The sequence below is a fragment of the Dermacentor variabilis genome, chromosome 4, assembly GCF_050947875.1.
Source record: "Dermacentor variabilis isolate Ectoservices chromosome 4, ASM5094787v1, whole genome shotgun sequence".
NCBI lineage: Eukaryota > Metazoa > Arthropoda > Arachnida > Ixodida > Ixodidae > Dermacentor > Dermacentor variabilis.
The window spans coordinates 142,865,328-142,886,078 of record NC_134571.1 but is presented as its reverse complement, the minus strand read 5'-3'; the positions used below and the strand labels follow the sequence as shown (position 1 = coordinate 142,886,078).

The following is a 20,751-nucleotide window of genomic DNA, read 5'->3' as shown; positions in this document are numbered from 1 at the left end:
GTTTGCACTTAGCGTCTAGGCCACTGCAGATACACATCTGCCACCGACGTTTCCACAGGCGCTCATTTCTGCCCACGCAATAAATGTACAGCTAAAACTTCTAGCTTTCAGTACTTTGATTTTACCAAAATTATAATATGGAGCCATTGCATGGGATTCTTTTTACAATGAACATAAACATAAATTGGAAATGGTGAAAAGGCGTGCTGTTCGTTTCATTTTAAATAAATATTGGTCAAATGATTAGCCATCCAAACTATGCTCGTGAACAACATTCCGACACTGGAGCATCGAAGACAAATCATAGGATTAAAATTCCTGTTCAACCTATGTGAAGGGTCATTGCGCCTAGGTCAACACGCGAAGGTATACTCAGCTGTTTGCAGCTTGCACACCTCGTTACCGTCATTCTCGCAACTTCCCGATTCGTCTCGCACAAACATTTTTAAACATTCATTAGTTCTACGCACAATCCAGGAGTAGATTGCCTTGCCTGCCAGTGTCTTCTTATCGGATACGGTCAGCGCACATAGGAAAGCTGTGTCCGCGCTTTAACTGTGGTGTCGCGTCTGCTCTACCTCGTTATTATAGTGTTTCTACCTTGTTATTGAAATACGTCTATGCGTCTCGTTCTATACGGGTGTCCTCCTGTCGTTGATATGTTTGGGCAGTGAAAAACTAATATTGTCTGCAAAGTATCCCACCTGCTTGGTCTTATTTAAGACCGCGGTATACCTGTAAATAAAATAATAAACAAATCATTACAGGGCTTTTCTACAGGCATATTATATCTCGCCTTGCCTCGATGACGTAAGTACACCAGTGCACCCGTGAGAACGCAACGACGGTTGTGTAGCAGGCTTTCGTTGTGCGTTAAGAAATCCCAGGCTGTCGAAAGGGATTCCTTTCGTTTCTTTATACAACCACCGTTCACGACCGGCCCATGTCAGTGAAGGTGGGTTTCCGCGAAAAAGGGAATAGCAAGGAAAAGGAAGTCAACCAGGGTGGCGAGATTGGCTTGCTGGTAATTCACAAGTGCCTACAGGTGCATCCCACACAGGGGCGCGTGAAGGCACGAAACGACAGGCACGGCGTTGTGCGGGCCCTCCCATGTCGTCATGTTTCCTGTTCCTGCGTGCGCTAAGCCTCTAGGCAATCTGGAATAAATCGCTACATTTATCGACGCGGTAGCTCAGTAGCTCCGGCACTGCGCTGCTGAGCGCGAAGTCGCGGTTTCGATCGTGACCGAGGCAGCCGCATTTGTATAGGGGATAAATGCAACAAAAAAAAAATTCTAGTATATACTTAGATTTACGTGCAGGTTCAAGAACTCCAGGTGATCAAAATTATTCCGCAGCAATCCCACTACGGGGTGCCCCATGAATGAATTCGCGGTTTTGGCGCGTGATACACGATAATTTCATTTAATTCGTTGATACATTGTCCCGACCCTGCGTTCTACAATTTCGCGTCGCCATTGGTGCCAGCTATGCGCGTGCACATGGCCACGGTCGGCATAATACTGAAATATCTGGAGTCGGCCATGAAACTTTACGGGGCATTGGGAATTGCGAGAAAACCTGAATTCCTGCACAAGTATATGGCGCGTAGGTTTGGATTCAGTGCTTCAATCGGTGGTAGTTCTTGCGAGTTGCACAGTAACACATTGAAATAGACGGGTCACGCTTTAGTACAGTCGAAGTTTCTGTGTGCCGTGGAACCTGGGCCCCATAAATTTTTTTTGCCTGCTTTAGATTACTTGTGAACATAAAAAAAGTTTATGCGCGAGAAAGATCAGGCACTTCACTGATCCGGGCTACCAGCTCATTATTGTGAAAATAATGTGTAGGGGCATTCTGGCAACGCAGATTGCTTAGCATTAATGAATGCATGGTTTTACACCATTGAGCCGTAGGGTAATAATAGGGCAGCTGTACAGAGAGAGGTCGTTTTCAATTCAACTTCAGTTCTTCTAAAGAAATCGCATTCTCTCTATCATTTCACAGATGCTTGAAGTTGCTTTGACTGTGAACATGGACTCACATATTAATTACACTCAATGCTTAGAGGAGTACACATTATGGACCCAGCGACGAACTCTATTAGTTTACAATGAAAATACTATCTACACATCGGTGTATCTGGTAAGTGTACCGCCTATTGTGAGTAGCCTATTAGAAATGCGTTCCTCCACTTACAGAATTTCTAGAGTGCAATCCTGATTGATAGTGGCCTCTGAAGTGTACTACTATCTTTGAACTGCACATCTTTCTTTCTTTTGCATTTCTTCTTCCCCTTCTTCTCTTTCATCCAAAGTCAGAACAAACTGGAACCCTGATATGCAGGGTATTTATTTTATTTATTAATATTTGTTTACAATACTGCAAGCCCTTGGGGGCTGCTACAGGAGTGGGGAAAACATTATGCAATATTATGTATAAAGTAGCTCTAAACGTCGCTGAAATGCGTCAGGTATTTGGCAGTCCACAAACACACCACAATCGAGTTTATTCCAATAGGAAATTGTACGTGTCAGAAAAGTTGAACACATCTACTCTTGTAGTGTAGGGTAAGATAGCCTAAGGGTAATTAATACGCGTTGACAATCGTGCCGGAGAGCGCAAATACAAACTAGAATCTAAGCTTAGTGTTTTATTATACAGCTGGTAGAAAAACTTCAAGCGTGCGATTTGTCTACGAATAGACAGTTTTTGGAGCTTAGCCCTGTGGAGTAACGCGGTCACTGACTGAGTCCCATGGTAACATGAGTAAATAAACCTGGCTGCTAATCGCTGAATCCCTTCCAACTCATCAACTTACTTTTGACTGTGCGGATCCCAGATTATGCTAGCACAATCTATGGTTGGACGTGCTATTCCTTTATGATCTATCGGTTCTATTTCAGGCGTGGCATCTCTTAGTTTTCGCCTTAAAACGGCCAGCTTGCGTCCAGCTGAGCCACAACAATTTTCAGTGTGTTTGCTTCAATTTAATTTCGACGTAATTGTGACACCGAGATATTTTAGCTGACAAGATCGCCTAACTGCTTTATTTTTGATTTTATATGTAAATACCCGTGGCTCTTTCTTCTTTGATACAGATATACATGCGGTTTCATCAAAATTAATTTTCATTTCTCATTTTTCACGCCACTCCTCAATAGCTCTCAAGGAAGAATTTAGCAACACCTTGTGAGTGACGCTTTTCACGCGAGTAAATAGAACATGGTCGTTCGCGAACAGTACTACATCAACAGAAGAATGAACATCTTTTGCAATATTGTTAATATGTAGCAGAAAAAAATAGGTCCCAAGACCGAACCCTGTAGTACTCCGGTCGTCACAGGCGACGTAAGTGAAATTGCACCAGAAAACTGTACAAACTGATGCCTGTTGCGCAAATAGGCTTCAACCTAATTGATAATCTCCAAATGAACACCAAGCTCTCGCATGTTTTCAAAAAGTTTAACATGGCAAAGCGTCTCAAGTGCGTTTGGCAAGTCTATTGCGATTATATCAATTTGTTCTCTACAATTAATTGCAGTGGTGAAGGTGTGGATTGTTTCAAAAATCTCGGTAGCAGTTGGCAAGCGTTTCCGAAAACCGTGCTGCTTCGCGTAGAAAAGGTTGTTGTCTTCAGTATATTGTAAGTTATACTGTAAGTTGTAATACGGAAAGTTAAAGTATGAGAAATTTTAATAAAAAGGCTATACTGTCTTCAACAGGTGCTTTATACACTTTTGCGAACTCAACTTTTGCGAACAATTCAAGTCAATAGCTCAATATTTTATGTCGCGATCTTAGTATGCGTTAACATTAAAAACTTGAAGACAATTGTAGTGGAAGACAACTCCAGTTTGTTTTATTTTTCTAGAGCTCCAGTGTTCCAAGGCATGCCTTATGAAATTTGAGCCCAATTACGCTATATCATTATTTTTATTTTTTGCATTCGGAGGCGACAGCCTCGGCATAAAGTGGGAAACCCAGCTTCCCCCGCAGCTGAATGCGGGGGAAAATCGAAAGGCCGTCTTGATTTTACCGATCTGGGCAGAAGCGCAGCTGCAACCAGACCCGCCCACCTTCTGGACAGGCCTGCTTTAACGGTAACAAATTTTTTTATTATATATATCTCAAGCAGTACACAAAAGCTGGCCTGCCAAAGGCAAAGGATGGCTTGAGGGGCAATTGCCGGCAGCTGGAGACATGCAATACGCTTGACAGCTTTGCGGCCATCCACAGGCTAATCATTAAGAAGGATCGGGATGTAGTATTCGAAAATACGCCTGCCATACCTCGTGCGCACACGAAGAACAACAAGACGCTGGCGTGGATGGAGCTCTCTGTCAGGCATGTAAGCAAGGCAAAACGCGTTTTGTTCAGGTGTTTTTCTATGCAATTGTTCACGCAATGAGCTACCCCACGTAAGAATCCGTGTTTGTGTCACCACTGCCGCTGTCTGTTTCACTCCTGGCTGCACAATACCCTCTTACGGTGTGCGAACCTCTAAGTTCCACTCGCTGTTAATATAGCCAACAACATTTTCAGATTTTGAGCGTGTACACATGTTTAAACGAGAGTTTGCGCCCGCGTACCAGTGCTAAGCCGCTGCAGGAAAACCTGGCCGTTCACCTATTCTCAAACAAAAAAAAAAGGTGTCTCGACACCTCTACAAAACGAGTGAACGGAGTGAACTTTTCATTTGGAAAACGAGAAACGGTCAGTCCAAATGAAATGGCCGCAGCTGAAAGCGAGACAAGAAGGGCGTCCGTGACGAAAGATTTAATGAGCTCTGTAGCTCCGGTTGGAAAATTATAGCAAAAGTTCCGACCAAAAGAACGAATTCAACACCAAGTTTGGCAATGCGATAGGAGCAGTGCCACAAGAGTTACGGTATAAAGAAAGTCACTAGTCGTCATTCATTCGGTGTCCAAGAGCGCGAAGTAACAGGACACTGCAAGAACACAAAGCGCGGACCAGAGACTAGCGTTTATGGTGTGCGGCACACGGAATATAGATACATTAGAAAGTGAGCCAAACCCAGCAGGAAGCTTGACAAGGCGCTTACATATCATTTCTCATCAAATATCGCCAACGAAGCCGCGTGCATGGATGCACTCATTTGTCCTATTTGTCAAATAGAGCTATTTGTCAAATAGATTGCAGTCGAAGGCGTGCTAAGGCATACCTTTGCCTTTTCCCGTCCTTTCGCACTGTTTCGACTCCGACATGCACCCGCTAGCCTGCTTCAACGCTCTGGCCATTCCCGCATTCACACGACAGTTCACGAGGAGACAAGGTGCCACCACAATTTCTGTGTACGGGACACGCACGATTCGCCGGCAAGTGCGGAGCAACCATTCTGCAGATGTGAGCAGAGAAAAAGCCCAGGAATAAAGCACGAAAGCCTACGGCGTACACTTTTCAAATACATTTTTTTACTCTATATTTCGCGGTTCCTTTCTTATGTTACCCTTTGCTTATACCACGTCCTATAATTTGCTTATCTTTTACTATAGCGCTAGGCTCCCATAATAATAATAAAGAAAGGCGTCACGGTGATCAAGGAGGAGATGAGCTGCGTGCTACCGACCATGAGTCGAAGCGAAAACCACTAGTAGATACACTTCATGAAGACTTAGCTCGAAGGCGAGCACTTATTTTATCCTCTGAGGAAGTATTCAAGATTACCGCTCAGCAGGACTTCGGGCATAACCAATGTCGCAGGACGCGTTTTTAGTAGTCTCGAGTGGTCTAATTAATAGCAATGATAGAAACTGGAACAAAATAATACAGTAAAGGACACACACAGCCCTTACTAGTGAAAGCTGCTGGTTGCTGTTGTTTGTATTTTTGGCGCAATGTATCACGCCAAAAAATAAAGCTACGCATAGAAATGAAAGACTCGCTTTCGAATCCACTTGACATGCAATGACACAAAGAGCGTGTTGCTAAGCGTGAGGTTCAGACGTGCTATCACTTCATCGGTTATATTGGTCTTCTCTTGAACATCAATTCCTACAGCTAAAGTTAGTCTTCTAAATGGAACTGGAGGCCCTCTTTATCTGCTTCTCCGCCACAGCCTTGTTAACAATAAAATGAGTTTGTCTTCACCTATGCCAGCAGCACTGACCCATCATGACACATAAGAAATCCGCCGTGGTACATCGCTATTAGAGTTATAAAGCCTTAGCAATATATAGAAGAAGTGATCGAGCTATCAGTAAATTGACGAAGAAAGAAAAATCCGTGTTCAAGTACATGCAAAGGTTCCTTCTACTGCTTCTGCAGGAATAGATGCGCGCCGTGGTGGCGGTGTGCTCGTCGCTGTCTCTAAAGATTTTTTATCATCGCGCATTGACGTCAACAGTAACCTGGAAATCATCTGGGTGTCTTTAATAATTGACCATCAAAATATAGTCATTGGCATTTGTTACCGTCCTCCCACATACACTGATTCTTTTCTCCCGGAACTTCATGACAGTATTAATGACATTTTCTCACGTTTTCCTTTATCTCCCATATTTTTATTCGGCGACTTTAACTTTCCTAACATAATGCGGAACACAGAACCAGCTGCTGTGTCACCATTTTCCTCTCAAGCCCACGATTTTTTAGAACTATGCTCTACGTTTTCATTATCGCAGTTAACCACTCAAGCTACTAGAATCACGCCTGTCTCAGCCAACACCCTTGATCTAATCCTTACAACTAGACCTGACCTTGTTTCTAGTATTTCTTATTTACCAGGCATAAGCGACCACTCGTTACTTTCCTTTTATATTGATGCACACGTTCCAAAAAACAGCAAAATACGCAAGACAATTCGTGACTATGCTAGAGCTAATTTTGAGGCAATCAACAAAGAATTAGCAGATTTCACTAACACATTTTTGACTAACTTTGATGAACGTTCTATTCAACATAACGGGGACATGTTTTCAACTAAAGTAAACAAATTAATTGAAAAATACATCCCTGTTCGTATTATCACATCTAATCCTCGAACACCATGGTATAACTCCCATATCAAACGGCTTTCTAATCGAAAGAAACGTCTGTATCGCTTGGCCAAATTATCATCCTCAAACTCACGCTGGACGGCCTATAAAACTGCATCTGATACTTACATTGCAGCATTAAAGGAAGCTAAAGATAACTTCATGTCGAATACCTTACCCCAACTTCTCAATTCTAATGTTCGAAAGTTTTGGCGTATGATTAACCCCTGTCTTGATAACTCCATTGCCTTGGTAGACACAGCCGGCAACCCCGTCCCACCTAACCAATGTGCTACTATCCTTAATGACACCTTCTCCAAAAATTTCTCCGTCGCTACAAATACTAATCTTCCAGACACTTTTCGTTACAGTTACCCATTCATGCCTCCCATTAGTGTTGACACGGCTGGAATTACGAAACTCATCAATAACTTAGAGCACCATTCCTCCCCTGGTTATGATTCTATTGATTGCAAATTTCTTAAAAATACTTGTGTCTACAGCTCAATCATACTAACAAAAATATTTCAGCAATCGCTTGACACATCAACTCTTCCAACCCAATGGAAAATTGGGAAGGTGATTCCAATATTCAAATCAGGCAACAAAAGTTCACCATGTAATTATCGACCCATTTCCATTACTAGCACATGCTGCAAACTCTTAGAACATATTATATACTCGAACCTTGTCGCCTTTCTCGAATCTAACTCCTTTTTCTCACCAGCTCAACATGGCTTCCGGAAATCATTTTCGTGTGAAACGCAGCTCATATCATTTACTCATAAACTGCACCGTATTCTTGATCGTTCTACGTTAGCTGACTGTATTTACTTAGATTTTTCTAAAGCATTCGACAAGGTCTCCCACATACTTCTTTTTCATAAACTTAGTCAACTTAATATCGATAATAGTCTTTATTTGTGGATCAAAGATTTCCTTTCAAACCGTTCCCAATTTGTTGTAGCCAACGAACTTTTTTCTAACCAATGTCCTGTTCAATCTGGAGTCCCACAAGGATCAGTATTAGGCCCCCTTCTTTTTCTCATTTTCATTAACGACCTTCCTTCTTTAGTTTCTTCTAATATTCATCTTTTCGCTGACGACTGCGTTATTTTCCGTGAAATAGTTACTGATAACGATGCTAACATTCTCCAGTCAGATTTAAATTCTATATCTCAGTGGTGCAATACTTGGCTAATGGAATTAAATATTAACAAATGTAAAGTGATGCGTATCTCTCGCGCATCCAGCAGTCCTGGTCCATATAACCTGAACAACTCTCCTTTTGCCGCGGTTTCCTCCTATAAGTATTTAGGCGTTCATATCACTTCTAATCTAAGTTGGTCTCTGCATATTGAGAAGATAATTAACAACGCTAACCGCATGTTAGGTTACTTACGCCGTAACTTTTCTGCAGCCCCTTCGTCTTTAAAGCTCTTATTATATAAAACACTCATTCGATCTAAATTAGAATACGCCACTCCAGTCTGGGATCCAAGCATTAACAATTTGGTTGCCTCACTAGAAATGGTGCAGAATCGCTCTACTCGCTTCATCTGTTCCTGTTATAACCGCACTGCTAGTATAACTTCTATGAAATCTGATATATCTCTTCGATCCCTAGCATCCCGGCGAAAAAATTTTCGCTTGAACTTTTTCCATCGGCTTTACTATCACCCTACCCTCCGTGACGAATTCATTCTTCAGCCACATTATATATCTAACCGTCTTGACCATCGCTTTAAGGTTGGTATCGAGCCATGTCATACTAAAACCTTTCTTTACTCTTTTTTACCTCGAACCTCACAAGATTGGAATCACCTTTCTTCCGACATTGTTTCCATTAATGATAATACCCGATTTAAACATGCCTTAGCTAACATTGTATAATTAGGATTTACCATACCTTGGAATGCTTTGTGATATTATGTTTATTATGTTCATTATTATTTTGTTATGTTACTATGCACTGTGTTTATTCTATACCCACTCCCCTCTGTAATGCTTCGGCCCTGAGGGTAAAATAAATAAATAAATAAATAAATAAATAAGAAAAGCACTTATGACTGCAAGTCATGCTAGTGGTTTGACCGAATAACGCACAATGTTTTCCGGCAGTAAATAAAAGGTTAAGCAACGCATAAGCAGCACCATAAATACATCTGCGTATTTTCTGTCAGTTTCGTTTTTCCTTTAACGTTTTCATTGTTGTAAATCATGTGACGCGAGTAGGAATAGCATTTGGATCCGATGTTCATGGCGCCACTGACTAGCGTTGATGTAGGTTTCTGTATAATGTCTGAAAGCTCTTAAGGAACCGCTTTCGTGGTTGTCTAGCCAAATCAATGTCTCTATTTTATTACCAAATTTTCAAAAAAAAATCTTTTCTTACACCCAGGAATTCTGGCGATCCTTTAGCCTATGTGGTGGCTACAGGTTGTTTACGATCAAGTGTTCATAGTTCGCGTGCCGATAAATCTCCCTAAAAAAGTGCCTTTCTTTTTTGTTTTAGCTTCGTGGCATCTACTATCCTGACATTTATTTCCAAGGACCTACACTTGCCTCCAAATTAGGCAAGTACAGTCAAGCGGTGAAATTCCAAAAGGATGATGAAAATCAAACATGCTTCATTTATTTTACTGGAAGGTAAGGAATACAGCCCACAGTCAGGGGCAGACAATACTGTAACGGAGGCGAACGACGCCGTGTGCATTGAAAAAATTGGTATAGCTGTCACGACGGCAAGGTTATGGCGTTCTTCTGGGCACAATTTTGTGATTGTGATTTGCCACGCGGACCGGTTTTAACGGAGCCGAGATGCAAAACTGTTCCTGCACTTAGATTTAGGCACGCGGTAGAGCGCCGCACGGGGTAGCAGTTGCTCGGAGGCCTCCACTACGGCGTTTCTCATAGCCGTAGTATCGATCTGTGGTGTTAGACTTTGAGAATAACGCGGTGTCTGCAGCGCCAGCCTGTTCATATCGCAGTAAAATGAATTCTGAATTGGAGGAACGACTGAAGCCTGTTGGTTTCGTTTTATCTGCAACGTTTTAATTGGAAGCTTCTTCCTTTTATACAACTATTACTTTGGGAGCTAAGCTTGGCCCAAATCTCGTATTGTCATGGTACATTCGACTTATTGCTTTCGCGGGCTCTAAAGCGCTCTCGAGTTCCGGTTTACGTATGTCGACGTGTCACCGAAAGCATGGGACACAATCCCCTGGTTCATTCAAAGCGCCGTGCTCAAGCTCTCACCTTCGAGCCGGGCGCGCGACCGAGACCCGGCAAAAACACGTGGTTAACCTGATTGTTCTGGGAGCAGCTAGCGCGTTCGGCTGAGGAAGCTTTCTCTGACTGCAATCCTGAGAGGACTCCGCATCGCTACAGACTAGTAGCGCTGTAGGAACCTGTCGATTCGGCTATCGAATGTACCACTAGTGAATCATCTTGTTTCCGGTTTGTGACGTACTATGCCTCTCCGATGACCTGGAGAGGCAAAGCAAAAGAGTGGGTCTAAAAATTAATCTGCAGAAAACTAAAGTAATGCTTAACAGTCTCGGAAGAGAACAGCAATTTACAATAGGCAGCGAGGCACTGGAAGTCGTAAGGGAATACATCTACTTAGGGCAGGTAGTGACGGCGGATCCGGATCATGAGACGGAAATAATCAGAAGAATAAGAATGGGCTGGGATGCGTTTGGCAGGCATTCTCAGATCATGAACAGCAGGTTGCCATTATCCCTCAAGAGAAAAGTATATAATAGCTGTGTCTTACCAGTACTCACCTACGGGGCAGAAACCTGGAGGCTTACGAAAAGGGTTCTACTCAAATTGAGGACGACGCAACGAGCTATGGAAAGAAGAATGATAGGTGTAACGTTAAGGGATAAGAAAAGAGCAGATTGGGTGAGGGAACAAACGCGAGTTAATGACATCTTAGTTGAAATCAAGAAAAAGAAATGGGCATGGGCAGGACATGTAATGAGTAGGGAAGATAACCGATGGTCATTAAGGGTTACGGACTGGATCCCAAGGGAAGGGAAGCGTAGCAGGGGGCGGCAGAAAGTTAGGTGGGCGGATGAGATTAAGAAGTTTGCAGGCATGGCACGGCCACAATTAGTACATGACCGGGGTTGTTGGAGAAGTATGGGAGAGGCCTTTGCCCTGCAGTGGGCGTAACCAGGCTGCTGCTGCTGATGATGATGATGATGATGATGATGATGATGATGATGATGATGATGATGATGATGATGATGATGATGATGATGATGATGATGATGATGATGATGATGCATTTTGCAGTATAACACGCTGTGGGGCTAATTGGTTTATAGTATTCAAAAGATGAAACGCCAACAGAGACAGACAGGCTCCTTGTCCTGCCACTGTTCTTCATTAGCGTGCTGTCTCTGTGGGCACTTCATCTTTTGAAGCTATACCTTTTGGTCACGGGTGTCAGTGGAGGGAGTGGAGGTTATTCAAACTGAGACATCTGACAAATCTGTTGCTCTGCTCATTGCGTGGCTAATTTCTTTTAAACCGCAATGTCTGCTGAGAAACAGTTTATTCTTGTACAGCGAATTCCAAGTACGATCTTATTGTTCCATTCGATTGGCCATCCCTGCCGACCTGCTTATTAGCGTTTTACTTCATTTGTGGCCAACTAAATTTTTGGTAGCAAATGCAGGCATTATGAGGAGTCGTTGTAGTCTACGGAGGTTGTATCCTTTGAGGGTTATTACCTGCTATGCTATATTCAGAAGCCCGGATTGAAGTGGGAGGTAATGTACCAAGGCTGCCAGTAGGTAAGCTCTCCCAAATATCGAATGACCTAATAAATAAACCACAAAGTATTAAAGCGTCTAGTTGAAGAGATCAGATAAAATTCACTGAACTGTCAAAATCGATCCACAAGAAAAAGCAAGGGATATTCTAAATTATAACGCCTGAGGAAGCAATAAAAAATGGGCGCAGCATAATATCAGTGAGAAGAAAACTTGGCGTAAGACAAGCCAAGATATTGCACTCAAAGATAAGCAGAGAAAGATCATCAGCAGTTTCGAAGATATAGTAAAAACAGCTGAAGAAATCAAAACTGACATGTACAGTACCCCGAGCAGCCACGCTACCTCCATTTGAAGTAGTAATGAACAGGATACAGAGGCTCCTTCTATAACTAGCGATGAAGTTTGAAGGGCCTTACGAAATATGAACCGGGGAAAAACAGCGAGAGATGGAATAACAGTTCATTTCATGAAAGATGGGGGAGATTTCATGCTTGTGGAACTTTTGGCCCTTTATACGAAATTTCTCATGACTTCAAGTACTCCAGATAACCGGAAGAATGCTAATATTAGACTAATCCACCAAAAAGGGAGGTGTTAAAGAATTGAAAATTACAGGCCCTTTAGCTGACTTTCAGTTTTGTATAAAAACATTCACCAAGATAATTTCCAATAGAATAAGGACAACACCTGACTTCAGTCAACCAAGAGAAAAGGCTGGCTTCACGAAGTGACACTCTGTAATGGATCACATCAGTGCCATCAATCAGGTAATTGAGAAGTCGGCATAGTACAATCAACCTCTCTATATGGCTTTTGTAGATTCTGAAAAGGCATTTGGTTCATTAGAGATACCAGGCGTCATAGAGGCACTGCATAATCAAGGGCTGACATGGCTGCGTTTTATGCAATCCATACAAATGGTGTGCCGTCAAAAAACTATAATCAGTGCAAAAAAAGGCAGTACATTTTGTTTGTAGGATATGACAAGGAATTTTCACCGTCTAACTCTCTTCCCCTACTTGGTCCCACTCCTCTCGCAGAGCGTCGCAAACTTGAATGCCTATAATTCCTTCCCACGTTGATCAATTCACCTCGCCTCTCCTCTCTTGATAACTATTTCGGTTTTTCCAAACCCTCATGTACGAGCAGTCATCATCATCATCATCAGCCTGGTTACGCCCACTGCAGGGCAAAGGCCTCTCCCATACTTCTCCAACAACCCCGGTCATGTACTAATTGTGGCCGTGCCATGCCTGCAAACTTAATCTCATCCGCCCACCTAACTTTCTGCCGCCCCCTGCTACGCTTCCCTTCCCTTGGGATCCAGTCCGTAACCCTTAAGGACCATCGGTTATCTTCCCTACTCATTACATGTCCTGCCCATGCCCATTTCTTTTTCTTGATTTCAACTAAGATGTCATTAACTCGCGTTTGTTCCCTCACCCAATCTGCTCTTTTCTTATCCCTTAACGTTACACCTATCATTCTTCTTTCCATAGCTCGTTGCGTCGTCCTCAATTTGAGTAGAACCCTTTTCGTAAGCCTCCAGGTTTCTGCCCCGTAGGTGAGTACTGGTAAGACACAGCTATTATATACTTTTCTCTTGAGGGATAATGGCAACCTGCTGTTCATGATCTGAGAATGCCTGCCAAACGCATCCCAGCCCATTCTTATTCTTCTGATTATTTCCGTCTCATGATCCGGATCCGCCGTCACTACCTGCCCTAAGTAGATGTATTCCCTTACGACTTCCAGTGCCTCGCTGCCTATTGTAAATTGCTGTTCTCTTCCGAGACTGTTAAGCATTACTTTAGTTTCCTGCAGATTAATTTTTAGACCCACTCTTCTGTTTTGCCTCTCCAGGTCAGTGAGCATGCATTGCAATTGATCCCCTGAGTTACTAAGCAAGGCAATATCATCAGCGAATGGCAAGTTACTAAGGTATTCTCCATTAACTTTTATCCCCAATTCTTCCCAATCCAGGTCTCTGAATACGTTCTGTAATCACGCTGTGAATAGCATTGGAGATATCGTATCTCCCTGCCTGACGCCTTTCTTTATTGGGATTTTGTTGCTTGCTTTATGGAGGACTACGGTGGCTGTGGAGCCGCTATAGATATCTTTCAGTATTTTTACATACGGCTGGTCTACACCCTGATTCCGTAATGCCTCTATGACTGCTGTCGTTTCGACAGAATCAAACGCTTTCTCGTAATCAATGAAAGCTATATATCAGGGTTGGTTATATTCCGCACATTTCTCTGTCACCTAATAGATAGTGTGAATATCATCTATTGTTGAGTAGCCTTTACGGAATCCTGCCTGGTCCTTTGCTTGACAGAAGTCTAAGGTGCTCCAGATTCTACTTGCGATTACATTAGTAAATAGTTTGTAGGCAAAGGACAGTAAGCTGATCGGTCTATAATTTTTCAAGTCTTTGGCGTCCCCTTTCTTATGGGTTAGGATTATGTTAGCGTTCTTCCAAGATTCCGGTACGCAAGAGGTCATGAGGCATTGCGTATACAGGGTGGCCAGTTTCTCTAGAACAATCTGTCCACCATCCTTCAACAAATCTGTTGTTACCTGATCCTCCCCAGCTGCCTTCCCCCTTTGCATATCTCCCAAGGCTTTCTTTACTTCTTCCAGCGTTACCTTTGGGATTTCGAATTCCTCTGGACTAATTTCTCTTCCATTATCGTCGAGGGTGCCACTGGTACTGTATAAATCTCTATAGAAATCCTCAGCCACTTGAACTATCTCATCCATATTAGTAATGATATTGCCGGCTTTGTCTCTTAACGCATACATCTGATTCTTGCCGATTCCTAGTTTCTTCTTCACTGTTTTTAGGCTTCCTCCGTTCCTGAGAGCATGTTCAATTCTATCCATATTATACTTCTTTATGTCAGCTGTCTAACGCTTGTTGATTAACTTCGAAAGTTCGGCCAGTTCTATTCTAGCTGTAGGGTTAGATGCTTTCATACATTGGCGTTTCTTGATCAGATCTTTCGTCTCCTGCGATAGTTTGCTGGTATCCTGCCTAACGGAGTTACCACCGACTTCCACTGCACACTCCTTAATGATGCCCACAAGATTGTCGTTCATTGCTTCAACACTAAGGTGCTCTTCCGGAGTTAAAGCCGACTACCTGTTCTGTAGCTTGATCTGGATTTCCTCTATTTTCCCTCTCACCGCTAACTCATTAATCGGCTTCTTATGTACCAATTTCTTCCGTTCCCTCCTCAGGTCTAGGCTAATTCGAGTTCTTACCATCCTGTGGTCACTGCAGCGCACCTTGCCGAGCACGTCCACATCTTGTATGATGCCAGGGTTAGCGCAAAGTATGAAGTCTATTTCATTTCTAGTCTCGCCGTTCGGGCTCCTCCAGGTCCACTTTCGGCTGTCCCGCTTGCGGAAGAAGGTATTCATTATCCTCATATTATTCTGTTCCGCAAACTCTACTAATAACTGTCCCCTGCTATTCCTAGTGCCTATGCCATATTCCCCCACTGCCTTGTCTCCAGCCTGCTTCTTGCCTACCTTGGCATTAAAGTCGCCCAGTAGTATAGTGTATTTAGTTTTCACTCTACCCATCGCTGATTCCACGTCTTCATAGAAGCTTTCGACTTCCTGGTCATCATGACTGGATGTAGGGGCCTAGACCTGTTCAATCTTCATTTTTTACCTCTTATTAAGTTTCACAACAAGACCTGCCACCCTCTCGTTAATGCTATAGAATTCGTGTATGTTACCAGCTATATTCTTATTAATCAGGAATCCGACTCCTAGTTCTCGTCTCTCCGCTAAGCCCCGGTAGCACAGGACGTGCCCGCTTTTTAGCGCTGTATAGGCTTCTTTTGGCCTCCTAACTTCACTGAGCCCTATTATATCCCATTTACTGCCCTCTAATTCCTCCAATAGCACTGCTAGACTCCCATCACCAGATAACGTTCTAGCGTTAAACGTTGCCAGGTTCATATTCCAATGGCGGCCAATATGCAGTCAAAGCAGTCAATATGCTTTAAGTATCTCAACCTTTTTTGTCCGCACTGATTCCTTTACACAGAGTTATTTTCTTTCCATCAGCAATTGAAGTCGGGAATTCACTACCGGGCAACATCCATTCACTTCCACTAAACAATTCACGCAAGCTTGTTTATAAATGTTTGTATGTTTGTTGTTCATCCCAGTCCGGCAATAGCCTCATTGAGACTGCAGTATGTATAAATAAAATTAAAATTAATAAAAGGAGTACAGAAGGCTTACGCGTATTTTGGAAAATATTTAGAAAGATTCCACAGCTACCTTGACTCCCCACAAGTAGAAGAATAACTATAAAGAAAGGAGCCAGGCAAAGAGACACAATCTCTCGAATGCTATTCACTGCATGCTTGGAAGAAGAATTCAAGCGATTAAACTGTGAAGGCTTAGGAGTGAGGATCAACGGCGAGTATATCGACAACCTTCGGTTTGCCGATGACTTTGTCCTGTTCAGCAACAGTGGGGACGAGTTACTACAAAGGATTGTGGACCTTAACAGAGAAAGTGTAAAAGTGGGGCTGAAGATTAACATGCAGAAGACAAAGATAATGCTCAATAGCCAGGCAAGAGAACACGAGTTCATCATCGCCAGTCAGCCTCTCTGTGAAGGAGTACGTTTATCTAGGTTAGTTACTCACAGGGGACCCTGATCATGGGAAGGAAATCTACAGAAGAATTTAAAAAAAAAGGTTAGAGTGTATACGGCAGACATTGCCACATTCTGAGTGGAAGCTTCCACCATCATTGAAAAGAAAGGTGCACAGTCAATGCATTCTACCGGTGCTAACATATGGGGCAGAAACTTGGAGGTTGACAAGGAAGCTTGAAGAGAGGTTAAAGACCACACAAAGAGCGATTGAACGCAGAACGTTACTCGCAATGTTAATAGATAAGAAGACTGCGGTGTGTATCGGAGAGCAAACAGGGATAGCTGATATTCGAATTGACATTAAGAGAAAAAAATGGAGTTGGGCAGGCCATGTAATGCGTAGGGTAGATAACCGGTGGACCATCAGGGTTACAGAATGGGTGCCAAGAAACGGGAAGCGCAGTCGATGACGACAGAAAACTAGGTGGGGTGATGAAATTAGGAAATTTGCGGGCGCAAGTTGTAATCGATTGGCGCTGCACAAGCGCAATTGGAGACCACAGGGCGAGGTCTTCGTCCTGTTGTGGACCTAAAATTGGGCTGATGATGATGATTTCACTTGTATGTTACCGGCCCGCGCATTTCTCGCTGTGGCCCTTTAACAGTATTTGATATGTTACAACGAAATATGTAACGCCAATAAAATTCAGCAACCTTTTACCATTACAGCTACATTCTACAGCTCCCTTGTGCTATGCACTTTGGATTGTACCCGTTGGACGTTCAACTTTGCAGCTTATTCATCCGCAGCCGTGAGTACACAGAGCCATGACCCTGTAGCAATGCAGGCACGTACACACAGCAAATCTTGCGAGTACCTCTGTGTTGCAGTTACGTGAGTTAAACTGGTCTGTGAACAGTATGTGACCGAGTCAGAAGTTATTATTAGTGGCCCGAGTATCGAGTGACACTCTAAGTTTCTTGCGCAGCAGTTCCAGTTCACCTCCTTAGACTACCGGGGACGAAATTCAATATAAATCAGAAAAAAAAATAGAAAAAAATAGTTCAGTAGAAAATTCATGGGTTTCATTATAGATATGATATCAGAGCGTAAGTTTAGTCACAAGTAATGTCTGGAATAATAAAAATTAGTTAGAAATCACTGATTACCACAAACCAAAACACAAAATCGTAAACTTTAAGACCTGCCACGTGAGCACGATTTTGGCGAAATTCCTGGAACCCTTGATGCAGAAAGCGGAAGTAATAACGTCATTAATGAGGTCGCACACAAGAAGGTGGCGTGATATTCAACCGGCTAATTATTGGAAAACAGTTGAATGGCATGGATTGAATACCTGTCTAATAGAGCGGTTGTGACGTCCCTTCCTCCACTGTCGCTTCTTCTCTCCCGGCGCTCGCTCACTCGCTCGCAACACCTGAATGCGCGAGCTCGTTACACGCTCTGACGTCAGCACCGGAGAGGGCGCGTAAAGTGCGCTTCGTGCGTCGCTCGTTAGGGGGCTACGCCCTGCCAGATGGCGCACGCTGCGTTTCCTCTTCCCCCTCCCTCGCTCCTCACCCGCATATCGAGCCAGGGGAAATACATTCGCTTGCTTAACCTAAAGAACACCAAGGCGGAGGAGCGAGCGCCACTAAGAGGCACCTAAGTCACCGATTATGGTTGCCTACCATTTTTCCGTTCGCTTTCCCTACGCACAATGTTATGGCAGACGTACGCGTAAGTCTCCTATAATTTTCAAAAGAAACGAAAAAAAAAAAGAACTGCGAGGATGCTGTTAAGAAACGACCATGAGAATAAGGAGAACAAGGTAAAAGTGGGAGCCAACGTTTCGGCAATTGAACGTGAATTTTTCAAGGTGACATATGCTTTTCTCGGCGCAGTACATAAGGGTAGTGTTCTTCTAAATGGGGGAGGGGGTAAGGCGTGTGGGCGAGGCAAAGGTCTTATGTACTGCGCCGAAGAAGGCATATATCGCCTTGAAAAAGATAAATTCCCATGCCGAAACGTTGGCTACCACTTTTACCTTGTTCTCATTCTGCTCATCGTCTTGAATTTCCAACTCCCGCCTTCCTCACGTTTTCGCCTAATGAACGACCACTTAGCTTAAGCTGTAAATCTACTTCCGATTTCCGAATCTACAAAGAAGAAGTTACACTACATTTGTGAGTTTAAGAACTAAACGTGAGAACACTTAACCACTGGTACTGAGCTGCGATACACCATGCCGCGTTCAGCATATGGGATAAAATGGCAGCATAATTATTGGTTTTACGGAAATTTTACTCTTATAACCAACGCAAAGAAAAAATAACTTCTGGAAAGACCGATGAATGAAAGAATTATGAATCTACTGTCGAACTCAATTGCTTGAAAGTCGTCCCCGAAGCTAGTGTATAGAATTGCTGAAAGCGACGCTCAAACACGCAAATTGTTTCAGAAAACTATCGAATATACCTGCAGAATCTGTTACGTAGAAAGGAGCATATGCATTGACGATGTTTAAGCCATGAACTATTCTTTTCGTTTTCAGTGATGTTGAATGTATTGTGACATGACCTCTATGTTATTCTGTGTGCTGTTTAAGTGCGACGAAGTATTTATGTTGCAGTCATCCGGTTACTGCGGTTCCGTAAGACGAAAATAGAAATGCGAAAAAACTTCCTGCAAAACCGACCTTGCGATGAATGGGAATGAATACGCGATTAGCATTTATGAAAGGTAGCGACACACCACAGACAGGTTATTATTTTTAAGAATCTGTTGTTGTCATTCTTAAGTTTCTGTTGCTTCGGCTTTTAGAAAAATACCCTGACTCCAATATCGACCCACTTTTCTATGACACTCGCTTGCCGAAGTCATTATGAGCAATATTACATGATGCGAACCTATGACGACTATGCAGTGACGCTGATGGAATGACGACGACATCACGGTATGATTGTGTGACACGCGTTACGATGACGACGGCGCTAAGACACTGAAAGGACGATTCTGAAAAAATGACTACGGCATAACGAAGGCAACGTAACGACGGCGGCATGAGTACAATGGCATGACAGCGAATGTGTGACGACAATGGTATGACGACAGCATGACGAGAGTCGGATGACGAAGTTAGAATCACGACGATGGAACAACACAATGGCATCATGAAGACAGTATGACAACGAGTGCATCACAAGGACATAAAGACGACGATGACCTAACAAGAGGCGTATGGAAGGACGGAAAGAAATCAACTTTATTCAAGGTCCTGCAGGCCACGAGAGCTTTCGGGAAGAGGGGTATAGTCACGACTGAATGAAGACAGCATGATTAATATGCACTGATGAAGAATATATGAGGTCGACGGGACGACGGAGGCGGTATTACGACGACGGCATGATGACAATGGGATGGCGTTACCGAAATGGTGACGATGGTAAGACGACAGCACGGTGACGTAAGCATGATGACATTGGCATGACGACAACGGCGCCACAACGACGACGGCATGCTAAGAGTCGCATGACGAAGTTAGAATGACGACGGCAAATCGACGAGACAACGACATCAGGACGACATTATGATAACGGAATGAGGACAACCGGATGACGACAAGTGACGACGATGGCATGACGAGAATCGGATGACGAAGCTCAAGTGACGACGATGGAACGAACACAATGGCACAACGACGACAATATAACAAATGCATGACGAATGTTTGACGACGATGGCGTGACGGCAACGGCATGGTGAGAATTGGATGACGACGCTAAAATGACGACCACACCACGAGGGCATCACAATCAGCATGACAGACTGAATGGTCCAACTTATTAGACAACTTGAGCTACTGGGTCAACTTGAAAAGCGTGATGACAACAGATGACGAGGTTGGGATGACGAAGCTGAAAGGATGACAGAAAAACCACGACCGGTATCATTCTCACGAGCAAATTACGAACTGGCTCAAAGTAATAGAAAACTTGGCCCACTAGGTCCGCGTAAGATAAATAGACAGACAGCTCAACGGCAAGTGTGCGCCAGGTGCCGACAAAATCAAAAAACAAGATGCTGCGAAATTTTGACGACCGTTCGATCGGATACCTCACCGAGAAGATCAACGAGACGTGGAAAAACGGCAGCGTCCCAGAGCAATGGAAGACCGCCAATGTCGTCCTGATCCCCAAACCCGGCAAGGCTCCGAACGTGGACAACCTCCGACCCATCTCTCTCACCACCTGCGTCGCGAAAGTGGCGGAGCACGTCGTCGTCAACACACTAAACAGATATCTCGAAGAGAACAACATGTATATGCACAATA

At 43.4% G+C, this 20,751-nt stretch overlaps 1 protein-coding gene across 1 annotated transcript in view; it reads left to right on the top strand.

The window, feature by feature from the left end:
• The window catches only part of LOC142577994 (glutamate-gated chloride channel alpha-like), a 53,665-nt gene that overhangs the window by 10,854 nt on the left and 22,060 nt on the right, over positions 1–20,751 (top strand). Inside the window, exons 3-5 of the mRNA XM_075687421.1 lie at positions 2,007–2,144; positions 9,513–9,646; positions 17,147–17,229. Of these exons, the coding sequence (XP_075543536.1) occupies positions 2,007–2,144; positions 9,513–9,646; positions 17,147–17,229 (355 nt within the window). The remainder of the gene's footprint in view (positions 1–2,006; positions 2,145–9,512; positions 9,647–17,146; positions 17,230–20,751) is intronic.